We start from the raw sequence: 17,379 nt of genomic DNA, 5'->3' as shown, positions 1-17,379 counted from the left end.
GGGAAAGAGGAGGAAGCTATAATTATGGTAACAACTAAAAGAATTCCCAAATGAAGTAAATAACTATTTTGTGCACTGTTCCTTTAAACCAGAAGTCAAAAGTTAATTAAATAGCAGCCTGTTACTGAGTCAGGAGAACACAGCAAGTCCCCGTGCCGTTGAGAAGGAGACTGGAGTTGCTTCGGATGAATCCAAGCCTCAGAACTCTCCTCCCTCCTCAGCACCCTCCTGCCATTTTTCTGCAGCTGCTGTTTGATGGCTGGGGGTAAGAGAGCTCATCTGCCTCCATTTCTTCACTTGCCAAAGCCCAGAGTTGCATGGTTTCAGAGGATGAGCAATAGGAATGCAACCCTCTCGGGGGTTTCTTACCCCACAAGGATGCTCAGGAAAACATTACAAATCTGATTTTCCTAATGTTTCGAGGAAAGGCTGAGTAAAAGTGGTGTTGGGAAGCTGACGTGGAGGAGCAAAAAGGGTTTAAGGGGGGACTGCATGCCTCTGCTAGCATGGACTCTTCCTCCCCTTCTGCAGCTGCCTGCTGTGTACCCCACAAGTGCCTTCTAGCAACTAGGAGCCCAGGGGTGAGTTGGTGAGAGCAATCCCTAGCTCTAGGCAGCTGCAGGCATTACTCAGCAGGCACTTTATGGACGCAAGTTAATAGTGAAGGGGCTGAGAATCTCTGGGTACCTGGCTTCTAGACAGAGCCCCTAGCCCCATGCTGATGGTGGCTCTGGCGGTGATACAAACTGCAGACAGGGACTCATGGGCACTCACAGGGCAATGGGAAAAGCAAAGCTTCCCTCGGGAGAGCAAAAAGTTCCTATGCAATGAGTAACCACAGCTTACTGCCATCTGTGCCAGCATCGGACAGGCACCAAGGCAGCTGGTAAAATACACCTGGGTCTAGGAGGGTGCATCCATCAACAAAACCTCCCAGCCAACTGACACAGGAGACTGCCGAGGGGCCTGAGAGAATTACTGGGGATGTCTGATCTTGCTCTGCAGCCTGGAGAACATCAATCAGCTGCGCTGGTGGCTTCTGCCCTGATTACAGCTCATAAGCATGATTCATTGGTGACAGGAATCCCAAGGACCATAGAATAATGCACAAAACCACTGTGGCTGCTCCTTAACACCCCTCCCAAAGACACCTGGGCTGCTGTAACAAAAGCGGAGGCAGTGTTGTTGCTGCAAGCTTCAAGCTTCCCCCACCCTGACCTGCAGGTCAAGGATGGTGTCCTCCCTCCCACTGCCAATGGACAAGCAACACACTAACGCCTGTGCAAACTCAGGGCATGCTATCCCTGCCTCGAGTGCTTACAGTCAGTGACTGCAGTGGGATTTCACAAGTTGAGGGGATGGGAGCGTCCCCAGAAGCTGCTGGAACAGAAGTTCCCAAATTACGTGGCCTCAAATCCAGCCATGAAGCTGCAGAGCCGTCACTCTCTGAGTAGGGCACGTGAATTTGGGAGCATCTCCTCCCTGTAAGGAGACGTGTGGGTACATGCAACGATCAAACCTTGCATATACCAGGTTTGGAGGAAGCAATGGTGTGATCCCAGAGGATGCATGTGTAACATACCCTCTTATGGGAAAGCCACGTCACCCATTGGTACCCAGTGCTCCCCCCCTCCTCTTCACTGGCCACACAAACCAACATTCCCCCCTGCCTTCACTGTTTCCCTAACACTAACAATGCCAGGGCTGTGGCAGACCAGATTACACAAATTATTTTAAGTGCCCAGAAGCATTGTTTGGTGTCACAAGGGCTAGTTTAGGAGTACCCATGCCAGCTGGTATCTCCCAGCAGGCAAAAGCAATCAATGACATCCATGCATGCTCATGTGCCACCCGTGGTATCACCTGGTGCAAGTCACCACTGAGCTGAGCCTTAAGGTCCCCTCCCCTCTTTCCCTCTGGGACAGCAGCACCACTCCACCTTTTGGTGACATCTCTGCCTCTGAGCATCATGGCTGTCAAGGGGCTGAGCAGAGGTAGGACCACAGGATCCAGCCTGCCGCTCATGTGAAAAGCCACTCACTGCAGCACACCCGTGGGAAATGCATTTGCTTCTCTGCCTACTCGCTCTGCTTGGCATCAGGTATCCATCACTCGCTCAGCACCCTGCCTACAGCAGGATTGGCGTATAGCCCAAAAGCGCTGCCTGCTGTAGGCTGCACATATGCCCCCCGTCGTCACTCACTCCCACATGAGAGCAGAGTGGGCATGGCACTGAAGACCCCATTTCTGTCTCTGTGCTGTCTGATGTCTTGGGTAACACCAGCTCTGCTTTGCTAACCTCAACCACCCAGAGCCATCCGCATCCCCTCTGCCCTGCTTGGAGACCAGGGCTGGGCAGTGTGGGAGCTGGGCTGGCAGTGGGATGAGAGCACATAGCTGGCCCATCAACTAAAACCATCCTGGCCAGCGGATGAGCTCAGAGAGAGTGGGCACAGCTTGCTCTGTTTTGATTTTGGACACCTCCCCGCTAACCAGAGGGCAAGGGACATGGCAAATGGAGCAGCTCGACAGCAGGAAGGGATGTTGGCTATACAGCACAGCTCTGCAGTGACCACTCAAGAGCAGCAGCAGATTTTCCCCAGCAATGCTGACACCACAAAAGGTCTCCACCACCAAATCAATGTTTGATGGCTTCCAGGCTGAGGGCAGGTGACCGCTCATCTCCTTGCCTGCAGAGCTGCAGACCATATCCCCCAGGGACCAAGTGCTTTGAATTTACAGAGGGGACAGGAAATGTCTATCTGCTGCTCAGAGCTGGAGTAGAAGATTATGGTTGGACTCAATGATCTTAAAGGTCTTCGTCAACCTAAACAATTCTATGGTTCTATCTTGTTCTCACTCTCAGTCCCTTTTGCTGTTGTATTTGTGCATATGCTGCATGGATTTGAGAAAACCACTCCACTCACACATTACATTTGTACAATGACTAATTTTGTTTTTAAGCTACAGAATTAGCAAGATATTGTAGCGATGGGACCCTGGCAAAATGGGTGACTCCTAGGAACGTTTTCCAATGGCTATGCACAACACTAGAGGGCATGAGTAAGACAACAAATGCCCCCATCTACTACTGCTCAAAAACTCAAGTGCAATGAAGGCCAACGAGCTTTTCTCAGTCCATAAGTAAAGGAGGAAAAAAGCAAACATTAGAGGTGTCCCCACCTGGCAGGATGAGTGCCAGGCTGCCAAGTCTCAGTGTACAGCACGGCAAACTGAGGAACAACTTTGTGAAGGCAATTTCTGAGTACAAAGCTAATTCCCTGCCTCAGCAATAACGGTACATTTGTTTGCCTTCACTGTCGTAATCTTATTTAGTCTTTTGCACACTCTGTGTAAGTCAAACATGGGCTGAGGTCACAGAATCCCCTTCAGGTATCATTGCAAATCTAGACAGAGGAGAACACAGTACTTGCAAGCTGCCCATCAAACCAACACAAATCAGGGTGGTCCTGAGGTTTAAAATATGCAGGTACCCGTTATCAAGCTCAGTTTGGATACTGGATATGACGACAGGGTTCTCTCCTGTAGTAGGCAGTAAGCTGTTGCACAACAGCGTAGGGGGACGAAGAGGCAGGAAACTCACACTGCATTCATGACAAGTGGTGTAATTTCTTGGTGTCATTTCTTCCCCCGCAATTCCCTGATGACCTGGGGAAGAGCTCCACCACCTTGTTCATCTGCTCTCTCACTAGGGAGTCCATAACTGGGGCAAATGTCAGGCAAAATCCAGCAAGCCACATCACGCGCACACATGCCAACATCCAGTTTAATGGCTGCAGACCTGCCTGTAGGGCAGAAGCTGGGATTGAGTCTCTTCTGAGAAAGGGGAACAGGACAGATAACCCTTCCCAGGATGGCAGGGCCTCCATAAACTGACTGTAGGCTTGTCCAAGAGCCAGCAGCCCTTGGTGGGATCTTCACAGAAGAGTGCACGGGACAGTCTCTCCTTCTGCAGGGTGCCCTGCTGCCATCAGTATCTCAACACTTCTTGTGGGAGTTTGATCACCAGTATGACTTGCTGGTGCCACCTGAGCATGACTGAAATGTCAGCATTTCTTGAGAGCTGGCAGATGCCTGGACTGGCGTGCATGGAAGGAAGAACACTGATTTATTCCTTCTCTTCAGCTCTAGGACCAGATAAGAGATTTGCCTTTCTCAGGACAAGGAGATTAAATAGGTGAATAATATTTCTCCTGCACTGTACTGCTCGCTCTGCTCTCTCTCCTCATAGACAAATACCACCAGTCTTCTGGAAGAAATTACCATGGGAAGGGTGAAGCAGGCTTGTGCACTCACTATCTTTCCCATTTGTGCAGAAGCAGAAGGTTGCTGCAGAGTGGCAAACAGCTTTGCTGGCCTAAGGACCTCTTTGCTCACCCACAGGGAAGTCAGGCAGCACAGCAACACTGAAATACCAAAGACTTTGCAATATCTCTCCTGTGTGAACGCAGTCCCAATGCCTGGGATTTCTGCTCTGCAGGACATTCCATAGCAAGGTCTCTGACTGTATCTATCCATCACTGACCTGTGATGCATACCATGTCCCCTGGTGCCATGCACACCACACCTCCAGGCACTGGTGCCACTCCAAGCGACCAGGGCACACACACCAGGGACACACTGGGTGCTCACCCAGGAACAGGACTGCAAGGCACCACTGGCCATGCACTCAGATACCACCATTACCAACCCAGGGACCTCCTCCTCTTTTTGGAAGGACAGACAGGAGACAGACTCCTAGACACACAAAGCTGCAGTAAGACCAAGCCTACCTTCTCCAGGGCTGTCTCCCACTGGGGAACCCAATGTGCCATTGCTTTATGGCAGCACTACAGCCCACAGAGTGTCTGGGCAGAACTCCTGTCCCCCAAGCAGGGTGACAACTGAAGGCACTCACTCTGGCTGAAGTACTGCCTGTGCTTGGCACTGAGCTGCCTCTTCTGGGCGTGTACTGGAGTAAGGAGGTCCTCACTCCTCTGCCAGAAAGAGCCTGCAACATCTGGCTCTTAATTCAAGGTTTGGAACAAGATACTGTTGCTCTTCCAGTAAAACTAAGACCTCCTACCCCTGTGCAGAGACTTGCCCCTGGGAACCTGCTCTCAATGACGAGTTTAAGTGCCCTGGTACTACACCAGAGGTGAGAGGATAGGAAAATCTCACCATATATTGATAAAAAGAAGCAATACCGTCATCCACAGATTATATACGCGAGTAGAGGACCAAGACACTCATCCAGCAGATGTATGTCAGAGCCAAGAACCAAATCCTTACCTCTCTAGCTGTGGTTCAACAGGCTCACTACTGCCAACTGGTATTACCACCACTATCACTAAACCTTGTGCTTTTCTTTCTCTTTTCTTGCTTGCACACCTTATGGTCCAAGTGAGACCAGTGTACCTGCACTCCACGTTCTCAGCACTGGACAAGTGTATTTAACAGGAGACCTTCCTTCTCCTCTGCACATATTCCCTTCTGAGAGGGCAGAAAACACATGGTCAAGCTATGCTGCACTTCCAGTTGACAACCAAAGCCCGCATTGCATGCCATCAGATGGTACTCCGGTGGAACCAATTACACAGGGGAAAGGAAGGAGCTGGAGTCCCCATGCAAGAAGCTGTTGGTCTGCAGCTTTAAAGGTAGCTGCTTTTTTCCGTCCTTTCAGAATTTGCAGGCCCTGTGTCACTGTAAAGGCATTGTGCAACCCAGACGTTTTGCAACCGCCGCCTGATTTGGCTGCAGAGCCGGGCTCTGGGCTTCACCCTGTCCCACCACGCCTGAAGCAGCTCTGGCCTGCTGCCCACCTGCACTCCCGAGCCCACACTGAGGCTCCTTTTCTCCCAGTTCGCTAAAGCTTCATTTAAGGTTGCAGCTCAAGCTGAGAAAGCAGATGCAACGGATGGGAGGGAGCACATGAACTTCCATCACTTTGGTGAATCCATACTCTCAGACCGCTCCAGACCCAAAACCATCACTTAGGACACTGGTCCCACTCCTAGATCACCACTACTGTGGTAAACCCTTCAGAGCACTCCCAACTTGTCCTGCAAAGGCAGAAGGACTCCAGCAACATCTCCTCAAGCCTGGCTAACACCAGCCAGTGCCACTGAGAGAGAGATGGAGATGAACCAAGCCTGAACCAAGTCTCAAAGCCTGGGTCTAGGTCGAGTCAAAGACAAGGACAGCACAAAGCAAATTGCCATGTGAGCTTCAACCATCCATATTTAAACCCTGTGCTGTAATACTGTTACACCTAATTATGCCACAATACCAGAAGAAAGTACCTTGGGCAAGATCACCACGTTATTCCTCCGGGAAAGACTTTGTCCCATTTCAGCATCAGGAACAGGCAGTGCCTTTGTGGGGGCAGGTCAGGGAAGGCTGTGCCCTGCAGGGTGTTGCTGGATTAAGCCCCTGCCCAGATAAACACCTCCAAGTAAGAGGGAGAATTTAAAAATAACAGCAAAACCTAAACAAACAGTAATGGTTTGAGGGCTTTGCTTTGGAATAAAAGATTAATAGATGTATTGATCGACTCAAGGGGCTGGGACAAAGGCTGACAGCCGTGTTTATTTTTTAGCATCTGTGGACTTACTGTGCTTCTGTCCAAGCAAATATTGCGTTAAGGAAGCTTCTGAACTAACACATGAAGTGTTGTTGGATCATCTCTAGCTCAACCCACAGGTTGTCCGAACATGCTGCCACCAAAGTACATTAGCAGGAATCAAAACATCTTAACATATAGGACTAGACTGGGCTGAAGATGTGTTCAGATAACCTTGACAAAGCTACTCAGCCATACATGCTGACCCTGTGGCAATGCTCAGGGAAAAGGTTCCCTGAACATAGACTCTATAAACCTTGCAGCTCACAGACAACGTGAACGAGTTGCCCTGACACTATGAAAAGCATCTACTGCTGGATGCTGGGAAGGACTGTGGAAAGGCTGCCATGCTGGGACTTACGGCAGGGGATGCTGCAGCAAAACAAGCAGCAGAGATGTGGAGAGGTGCAGTATTCCAGCAAAAGACCAGGGTGAAGCCTACGGCTGCTGCCAGACTCATGACTGCTCCCATCCCAGCACTGCGCTGCTGCACACACCTTATTCTGGTGCGGAGAAATTAGGAAAAGCCTCAGCAGTGCGGCAGCTCAGGCACTGATGAGTAATTCAGCTGTTGCCTGGGTTTCAGTGGCTTGTGCTAATGCTTGGGGACCCCGCTGGGCAAGAAGCGCGTCAGTACTTCTGTTACGAGGTAAGTCTGAGAGCAAAAAGCTGAAAGAAACACAGAGGGGTTTTTGGAAAGCATTCTTCAAGACATAACACATCTTGCGGAGCTCCAGCCACTGTCAATGATTAACCTCCTGCACCCATCAGACCCCCCTGCTTCCAGATCTCGGTGTGAAGAACCAGATCCCTACTGAATCCAGGATCTCTTCCACTGCCTCCATGGTGTGCAAAGCCTCTGAACTACCAGGCATGCAAAAACCACAAGGAAGAACCCCCCCAAAGTAATCCCTAGTGAGGCTTAACAGACCAATTGCAAATAGATTCAGTGTTCTTCTCGCTCTGTCTCCTTGTTAAGCCCTTCCCATGCAGCTTGTTCACTTTGAAACAGCTTTCCTCTGCAGGGCAGGGACCCAGCTCTTGGAGAAGCTGAACATCCCCACAGCCCCAGCAGGAACTAGGGCTTCACAGACAGGGGTTGGGATGGACATGATGTTCAGTCAGTGGAGAGGCTGAGACCCTTCTGCTAAATCCCTATTTGTAAAGCAGGCAGCACTGCCTGCAAGGATGGACACTGGAGAGGCAGAGACCTGGGTGCTACAGCGACAGACCCAGAGCTGTGTTTCATATCACTGTTGATTTGAAACACCACCTAAAAAAAAGCGCTTATTACAAGAGAGGGAAAACCCAGAAGCCTTAAGTGACCATTTTAAAGCTTTCAGCTATTTAATTGTGGCTTTCCACATGCTGATAAAGAAGGCAGCGCCCTCACCACAAGAAGCCTCACCTCCCTGAAGCACTCCCTGCAACCCTTGAATCTAGGGAGATGCCAAGCATCTTGGAAGGAGACCTTCTGAATGCCCCAAAGTGAAGGAGGACGTTCAGCCTTGCAGGTGAAATGGTGACAGTGACCCAAGGCGATAGCAAGGCAGGCATGACAGCCCTCCAGAGGGAGCAGATGGGCAGAGGAGCTCCCGAGCACTGCTGAGAAGATGCTCTGTTCTCCTCTCCCAAGGATGGCTTGGGGGCATCAATGGCTGCTTTAAAAGACAGTTACAGCTGCACTACATCTTCACACAAACCTAGTGATCTCCAGCCACAGCGCTCCTCAGCATCTCTGAGTGCCGAAGCCTTGGGCTGGGCTCTGCACCCTCCACCTCCCACAAAAGCCTGGCATTTCATCCACAGTGGAAGAGCTACCCAACATCTCCCAGAGAACACTGAGGACTGTGTATTTAAACCCCCTGGTCACCATGAGCTTCACTCCTCCATGTGCTGCAGATACAAGGGAACATTTTCGGATGTGCCCTGAAGATCACAGATTCCAACCCTGCTTCCAAAAATGATGCCTGCATTTCAGGGCACTGACCCCATTTCCTCCCAGTAAATCCTCAGGTCACTTTTGGTCTTTCCTCAAGTCTGCCAGCTCACTTTTGGACATGAAGTATCATGTCCCTGCTTGCTTTAGGAACTCCTGAAACAGGAACTGCAAATCTTCATGGAGCTAAATGAAATAAAAGGGGCTCCCTTCAACAACACACATTTTTTGCTCTTACAGCTTGGCTGGTTTTCCCTCCTCTCCAGCTGCCAGGTCTTTAAAACCCCATAGGACTAGAGGGGGAAAAAAAATAAAGGCAGGCAGGAAATAAAAAAGTAGGGGAAAGAAAAATAGAAAGGAGCTTTCTGTGGCCCAGACGAACCTACCCCCTCTGCTAACCATGTCAAAGCAATATTTTCTAGTGGGATAGGGGGACTGTGCTGTACAGAATGGCCCTGGGTGACCGTCCCCAGAGCTTCCCACGGGTACTTACTGGTGCTTGTGCTAGTGCCGATGGTGTTGATGGTTGTGGGGACGGAGGAGGAGGAGTAGAGGGGCAGATGGCCGTTCTCGCATGCCAGGTTTTTGTCCTGCCAGCTGGAAGCGCTGACGCTTATGCCCGAGTCTCGAGAGTTTTGCCATCCATTGAGTTTGTCGTCGGAGTTTTGTCTTTGGTGATAGTAGTGCGTCTGACCGTAGTCCACCGAATCCGACCGACCTCTGTTCTGGCTGCCGAAGCCGCCCGATGTGCGGTCCTCCAGGTGGTTGAGCCACATGGCCAGGGCACTCCTGTCCTCTAAGGAAGTGGCAGGGTGTATCAAGGCGTAGGACAGCAGCTGCCGGCTCTCCTCGATGTGTTGGTTGTGTTCAATTGAGTGGGCCAGGATTTTAGGCAAGAGTTTCATGTATTCAACTTTTGCCTCAATGTTGCCGGGCTTCAGTAAGGGCAGGTGGGTTAACAATAGGGAAATCACTTTATCCTTGGATTCCTGTTGCCATTGGTTAATGATTCCTGTTGAATGAATACAAAGGAAAAAAAAAAAAAGGAAGAGAACTGAGAAATCTGCAAACAGAGCTAATACAAGAAATAAATAGACCCTGGCAGGGTAAATACGACACACCAAAGGGATGCCTGCATGTGTGATGCCACTGCGTGAGCATCTCCCAGGCAGGGGGTCACCATACTCTGAAAACCGAGGTGTGCTGAACTGGACACTGAGTAATCATTACCAGATGCTCCTGAAAATCACTAAAAAAGACAAATTACACCCATCTCTATGGCCAGGTAGCTTCACTGCTGTTGTCTTAATGTTAATTAAAGTCATGATTTGGCCCAAATTTTCTGTATCATTGCAGATTACACAAAATACTACACAAAAGCACTCTGTGGATAAACCTAACCTTTTAAAAGCACTGGCTGGAAAATAGAAAAGATTCAAATGAGCTAACACAGGTAAGAGCATAGAGGACAAAGGGAAGAAGCATCCCAGCAGGAGGGCAATAACCAAACCAGGGTGTTGGTCCATCCACTAGCGTGGCGTGATAAGCTACCCTAAAGGTATTGAGGGAAGGGCTCAGCTGAAGCAGCCGCAGAGCTATTATTCCTTTGTTAGCTCACAGCAGACAGGAGAGGCTTTAGAAGACCAGGAAAAAAGCAAACATAGGGTTTAGCTTTACAAAATACACAAAAGAAAAAGTCAGGTCACTTAACTTGAACTCCTGGAAAACTGATGGAACAAATAATGAAACAACCTATTTGTAAGCACTTAGAAGATAACAAGATGATAAACGACTGCCGACACCGATTTGTCAAGAACAATTTAATTTCCTTCTGCGACAGAGTAACTGGCCTGTGAATAGCTGGAGAAGCAGTCAGCGCCATATATCCTGATATTCATTAGGTGCTGCTGCACATGGCTTCCTCAGCAGCACACCAGAGAAACATGCTCAGGCAAAACTACTCTAATGTGGGCACACAACTCATCAGAAAACCATATGGAGAGAGTCATTACTGGTGATTCATTGTCAGACTGGGAGGATGTGCTGAGCAAGGAGACTTGTCCCAGCTGTGACACTACCCAGTATGTCACTGGTGATAGGGATGATGTGATAAACGTATTCAACACGCAGATATCATGCTAGGAGAAATTAAAACACTCCAGGAAACTGGATTAGAAGTCAAACAATGCTGAGACCTGGAGAAAAGTCAGAAAAACAGCTGCATTAAGTAGGTGGAAACATCTGCATGCACGTGGGAACAAACTGCTATTCAGTACCAGGAGGGGAAGGGTCTGGGGTCAGGAAGCATCACAGGCTGAGCATCAGTCAAAATGCCATGTTGCACAAAAACTGCAGTGGCCAGCCTGTCATCTGTCTGAGAGGTGAAGACCAGCATAGGCAAGCTGCTCTCCACATCTCCTGGGGACTGCAGTAATAGGTTTGAATTGCAGCAAAAGTGAATGAGGTTGGACATGAAGTAACCACCTTCTACAGGTAGGGCTAGTAATGCATAGGGAGAGATTGCCTTACAGACATTGTGAAACCTCCATCACTAGATGTTTTTCTGAACAGATTTTACAAACACCAACCAAGGATAGCTCAGGATCTACCTAGACCACTCGACTGACACTTCCCAGCCCCAGGCCAGTCTCTCCTCCAGTGTCTACCAAACCCCTCTCTGAAGCCTTCAAATTTTCTGTCCCTGTAGCAGGCTGTGCCTAAGACTGCCACAGCTACACCATCTGGTGAAAAAAGACTTCCTTCTGTTTGCTTTAAACCTACTGCCCAAAACTTTACGAAGTGAAATGCTCTGAGTTCTCACATGATTAAAAAAGAACACCCAAACTTTATGTTCTCCCTCCCCATCTGCTGTCTTCTATCCATACTGTAGATGAAACTGCTCTAAAATATTGATTATCCCTATATTCTTCCTATGCTAGAGTAACCAAACCCACACCAGTGAAATGAAGATCTGGATCATCATGTAGGATCACCCATTAGGTTTGCTCTTGGGAACATCTACGCTACTGTCCAGCACCTACCCCAACCCTTCCTCCACTCCACCACCCCATGACCCAGAAGAGGGCCATTACTGTAGGGCCTTTTCCCAACTAGGACTGAGCCATGCATGTCGGTTCCCTGACACAACTGCGGTGGTGAGCAACACTCACCCCTCCAGCTTTGCCTTCCCAGTTTCAAGGCATGCAACCATTTAAAGAGGAAGCCACTAGATGGCTTGCTGGAAACGCCACGGCTCTCGCTGGAACTTTCTGCAGTGGTATTTACTTCTGTGCAGACCCACTCCTCCTGCTGAGCTGCTCCTGACCTGGTTGATGGTGTACCCGAGCCATCTCGTGCCACTGTGCTGAGGGGTTCAAGGGACATGGCATGGCACAGCTTTGGTGGAGAAGCAGAAGTGAGTTTTGGTATCTGAGTGTGTTCCTGTGCCCGTGGGGATGCTGTGAGGTTGTTCTGGAGCTAAAAAAAGAGATTTGGAAAAGCAATGCTCAACCTAAGTGAAGTCCTAAAAAATACATGAGTTTAGCGGGACTCAAGGTCCACTAGAGCATCTCCATATTTTCTATATGTAGATGTAACTGCTACAGGCAAAGCCTCCTGTCATGCTTAATCGGATTTCTTTGTCCTTTTCTCTACCCCACTCTTGGCTGGCTGCCCAGAGGGTTGAAAACCTGTCGTATTTTCTCCTCTCCTCCTTCAGAGGGATGTCACCCATTCCCTTACCATCCTCACATTGGGGCGATTCAGCAACACTTTCAGGCTGGCACAGCCAAATCCAAGCCCGGCACTGTCTCTGGGGAGAGGCTGTGGGATTTTGCAGCAGCTTGGATAAACTGAGAAATCAAAAGATCATTAAAAAAAGGCAGGCAGTGCACTGCTAAAAGAAGTTGGTGCCACTTGTGCACAGGAACTAGGTAGCAAAATACATGCATTGAAAGTAGAGCCTGGTGCAAACTGGGTGCAGGGGTGGAGGAAGAGGATGGGGGAGGTAGATGGCCATGGCTGGACTCCTCTTCCTTGCACGTGGGAGAGCTGAGCATGAAGGTCAGAGCTGGAGAAACACGGGATAGTGCTAGAGCCACTTCTTGGGAAACTTGCCTCAGACTTCCAAGAGATCTGGGGGGTTGAAATCACAACCCCAAATGATGGAACACTGATCCAAAAGTCTGTGTGGCTCACAGGGGGCAGGGTGTCCATCACAAGTGGGCAGGAGCCTCTCTCCTTTCTCAGCCAGCAGCAGGATGTGCACAATTAAACAAAAATGGAAAATAATTAGATCCGAAAGAGGTCTGGCTCTCTCTGAGATGGGGTGGAAGGTCAGGTTTAATCCTATATGCCAGCAAATGGAGAGATCTGCAGAGGGTGACATGGGAGGAAGAAAGCTGGAGCTGCATCTAGGCAGGGGGAGAGGGGCTGGTGACACCCCCAAAGCCCCTCTCCACCCTCTCCCAGATCACAGGACCCCCACTTCAGCTCCCTACCTGCTGCCATGCACTCTCAGACATCTGGAGTACCTCATCCTTTTTTACCAGAACAAGCCCCTCCCTGGGCTCAGCTGTGGTTAGGATGTGTCCCAGTTCTGGGCTCCCATGTCCCAGGGTCCTGGCATGCTACCTGCAGTAGTTTATGGGGTCACAGACACTAATCGCATTAAAGACTCATTAGTTCCCCTGGGTGCTGCTTCAAGGATGCCTGATACTTTCTATCACAAGGCCTTTGCTGCTGTAAGGCAAAGCAAGACTATTGGTATTTGCAGCAGGCAAATCTGAGCATAGAGAAATCCCCAAAGTTAGAAACTCCATCATGCTGCTTTTAAACTCCCCAAAATCCTTGTCCTGCCTGTTGCTGCCACTGCATCAACATCTACTTTCGGAGATGACCTAAAATAACAATTGACCATGAGCACCCTAAGGATCTATCTTCCATCCCAGCCCTGTGACCCCTTGCACCAGGGAGCTGCCAGTGTCCCCAAAGCAGAAAATTCCGATTTTTATTAGGAGACTCTTTCTCTTGGGTAAAAGGCTGAATAAAGGTGGGATGTGAAACTACTTTCTAATATAGGATTAGTTAACTGATACAGTTTTGCTGCTATACAGCACAGCTGATGCATGTGCAGACTGCCTGTGTATAAATACAGCACCAAATATAGCCGGGTCCTGCTTCCAAGGCTGAAACCTGTGCTGCGCTATGAATAGGTCCAATACTATCCCTAAACACAGGGCTTTCTGGCTTGAGAAAGAGGTGATATTTGTCAATTTAATAAGTACTTATTGGATTTCTCTGTCACAAATCTCCTTAATCACTTCTGGATCCCTGCAAACTGTTAACTGTCTCCATGTCCACTGGCGACGGATCCACCTCTAGTGCTGCACTGCATAAAGGAACTTTTTGCCTTTGTTTTGAACCTGCCTCCTAACAGATAACTGGATTATTTCAACTGCCAGCGAGGCACATGGAGCTCCCAAAGCTGTTAATGATGTGCCAGGAAGAGTCGCAGTTTTCCAAAGGTAAAGCCAGCCTGCATGGACAACGGCAGGGATACACACAGCCCCTGTGGACGCCTGCAAAAACCAATGCAGGCAGTACACCAGTGCCTGCATTTAGAGACCTCAGAGCACCTGACTGCCTATTTTTCCCTTCTATTTTTGATTTTTGCAAAAAGATCTCTGGCCCTCACCTTGAAAACACCAACCCTGCCTGAAGGGATGGCTGAGAGGAGCTGTCAGCACAGGCGTATGAATGCCTGTATCTCATCAGGTGAGATGCCTCCAAATAACAGTGACAGTATAGGGTACCTCTCAAATGCTAAAAAGATCCTAAAAAAACAACCAACCCCAAACAAGATAAACCTTTTCATTTTGAAAGCAGAAATTGGGTTATCCTCCTGTTGTGGCTCCATATGTGACTTATCACATTTCAGAAGTGAAACAGACAAATATGATGACTGGGGTTTTGATGAAGTGGGCAAGATGAATGATGTGTAGTTTATAAGCCAGACAGCAGCTTATCGTGAGTAACAAGGACAACAATTAAAGACTGGAAGTGTTTTAAAAACTACCCAAGGATTTCCTGAGACAGAACATGTTCAAATAGCAGGCCTGATATCAAATAGCAGGCTCCACAACTGTAAGTCAATGTATTTAAGGGCTCCAGTTCTCAGTAAATTGTTCTTAAATTACTATCTTATTATGGCCTTGTTTCAGTTTAAGAACATCTTCCATAAAAAGTTATCAAAAGCCCATTCAGATAATTTGTCCAAGCAAGAAATGAATAAGAGTTAGATGCGCACATCTGAAGGGCACCCACCAAACAGAGCACCTTCACAGCAGGGCTGAATGGACCAGCACTCTCAGATGTACTTGAGGTGAAAATCAGGAGCTTGTACCAAAAATTTAGGCTGTGATCCCTGATCATTAAAGTGACATGCTGTAGCATTAGGGATTGGAGGGAGGAACTAGGTACTCCTGGATGGCAACCGAGCCTTCCTAAGGATGGACAACACTGAAGTTTTCATGTCTTGGATGGCCAACAGCAAACCAGAAATCCAACATGTGCTTAGGTAGCTTGCAACTGCTTCAAGCAACCTGAAATCGGTAGCCCTGGTGCAAGCAATGGCCATTTCTGGGCTTGCAAGAAGCTTTTGCAGGAGGCCTTCCTCAGCAGCTCCCAGAAAAGGTTCCCACTGCTTGCCACTTCTTCAATTACCAATGCAGCACCAGCTCTGGGCAACGGGCAGAGCTATGTGGAGGCACCCACTTTTTCACCAGAGGGAGGAAAATCAGCGCCCAGATTCCTCCTGCTGCACAAAGACCCAGCAACACATCACTACCCATCAGCTCCTCCATACATGCATGCAAGATGCTGCACCTCCACCAAAATCTGCAGTAACTGAGGTCATCTCCATAGTCAGCCCTGGTATCTAACACCTATTACAGCTGCATGGGTGCCTTTGGCAAGGCAAAAGGGGTCAGGAAACCTGAGCCTGCATATGAATGCAGCCCAACAACCTCTGTTTGGCCAAAATGTCATCTCCCAGTGAACGACCACCAAGAGACAAACCCCAACCCTTCGTCTACTGGCTGTTTGTTCCAGTGTCTCCCAAGCACTTCAGTTTGCCTTCATTTTGAGTTGAATTTATCTGCTTTAAGCTTGAATTTATCTGGCTTCAGCTTCCAGATACATTCCAGTCTGAATTAAAGAGCTCCTTGATGTCCTGCTTTTTCTCACATCAGGTAGTAAGGACTCGGCACTCAAGTCACCTTCCACTCATGTTTCTGGTAAGCTCAGCAAAAGCTAAATATGCTGTCTTTAACAGGTCCTGGCTCTATGCTCATTAATCTTGATCTGATTGCAACACTTCTGCTGGCTCTATGACTTCCTGTACCCACGTTAATCGGGTCTTATTTGGCTTGGCGAAAAGCATGAGTGCGGTGGAGAGACCATACCCCATCTCACACAGGATGGTTTGCAGCAAAGTTAAAGCAGAGAAGTGAAAAACTAAGAGACTTCAACCTGAAGTTGCCCTGAGCGTTACCAAAAAAGGGCAGGTTGCTGTCAGTCCCAGCCTCCTGCAACAGGATGTACTGGTCTGTGAGATGGTCCAACTACCCACCACCCGTCACACAAATCTTCCCTCTTACACTACTGTGGATGCGAACCTCTGCCCTGGCTCCTGCTTGCAGCAGCTTGACTGAAGGTGAGCTACAACTTGTTTCCAGATGAAGGGATTTAAATTATTATTTGCAGTAATTAGCACCTGCACACCAACCCATTCACAGTACTTTGTTTGGGCAAATTTACATGATTCTTTTCCTAAACCAGCCTCACTCAAAAGACCAACATTAAAGAAAACGAAGTGAGAACGCTGTTGGAAACTCTTTCTGTACCCCATCCAGAGCACATCAATACCATCGCTGTTAAACCTGTCAGCCTTCTCCCTCCACAAGAGGTCAAATAGAATTTCAGGATGTGTCTTCTCATTATTGCAACTGATGCTAATTAAAAGAAAAAAATCTCAACAACAAAAGGTTATTGCCAGTTGCACAAAACAGAGATGCAAGTTGACACTGAAATGCTGGTGAACCTGAATCCTACTCATTGTCGCACCAAAATCAATGCAAATCTGTGGCTAACAGAGGCAAAATACCAGTGATGTTTCTAAGCACATCTGCAGCTGAGAGGCTGCAGTGCAGTGTGTAAACCCTGCCAACCTCCCCCTCCTACATTCAAACAGGTTTGAATTTATGTGTGTGCTAGAGCTGACCTCAGCGCGGAGCAGGAGGACCTAATCCTATACATCTGAAGGCAACGGGAGCCATGCCAGACAGCACTGTGCCTGCTGGATTTGGCACCCATGGCTTCCTGGCACCTCCTGTGTCTCTGTGCTGCAGTGGCCAAGAGAAGACAGCTCTGCATCCCAGGGACCACTTCTTCCCAGGTTCCCTAAGCCACCCATCCCAGCAGATAATGTGGGATTTGACAGAGGAAAAGCCAAGAAAACCTTGAAGCTGGCTTTTTGCTTTTGCTCCCCCCATGCAGGTTTAACAGCCTGATTTGGGGAGAAATCTAATGACTAGTGGCTTTTTTTGCCTTATCTAGGAGCTGGGAACAGCCACAAGGCCTGCAATCAAGCCCTGGACACAAGGGGAGCTTGGGGCCTGCTATTCATGGCAATCGGGGCTCTGCACTTTCCCTCCTGGAGCACCCACCCCAACAGCTACGAACCTCTAGGTCCAAGGTGGCTGCATGGCTCTGTGCTACCCCAGCATCTTTGGTCTATCATGAGACACAAAAAGGCAAA

General features: G+C 48.8%; 1 protein-coding gene across 1 annotated transcript in view; it reads right to left on the bottom strand.

The window, feature by feature from the left end:
- The window catches only part of SAMD4A (sterile alpha motif domain containing 4A), a gene marked incomplete at both ends in the record, with an annotated part of 96,422 nt that overhangs the window by 25,914 nt on the left and 53,129 nt on the right, over positions 1 to 17,379 (bottom strand). Inside the window, one exon of the mRNA XM_010011763.1 lies at positions 9,055 to 9,573. Within this exon, the coding sequence (XP_010010065.1) occupies positions 9,055 to 9,573 (519 nt within the window). The remainder of the gene's footprint in view (positions 1 to 9,054; positions 9,574 to 17,379) is intronic.

This window comes from Nestor notabilis, unplaced genomic scaffold (genome assembly GCF_000696875.1).
Source record: "Nestor notabilis isolate BGI_N333 unplaced genomic scaffold, ASM69687v1 scaffold22263, whole genome shotgun sequence".
NCBI lineage: Eukaryota > Metazoa > Chordata > Aves > Psittaciformes > Psittacidae > Nestor > Nestor notabilis.
The sequence above is the reverse complement of the archived record's forward strand: the minus strand, read 5'-3'. Positions and strand labels throughout refer to the sequence as shown.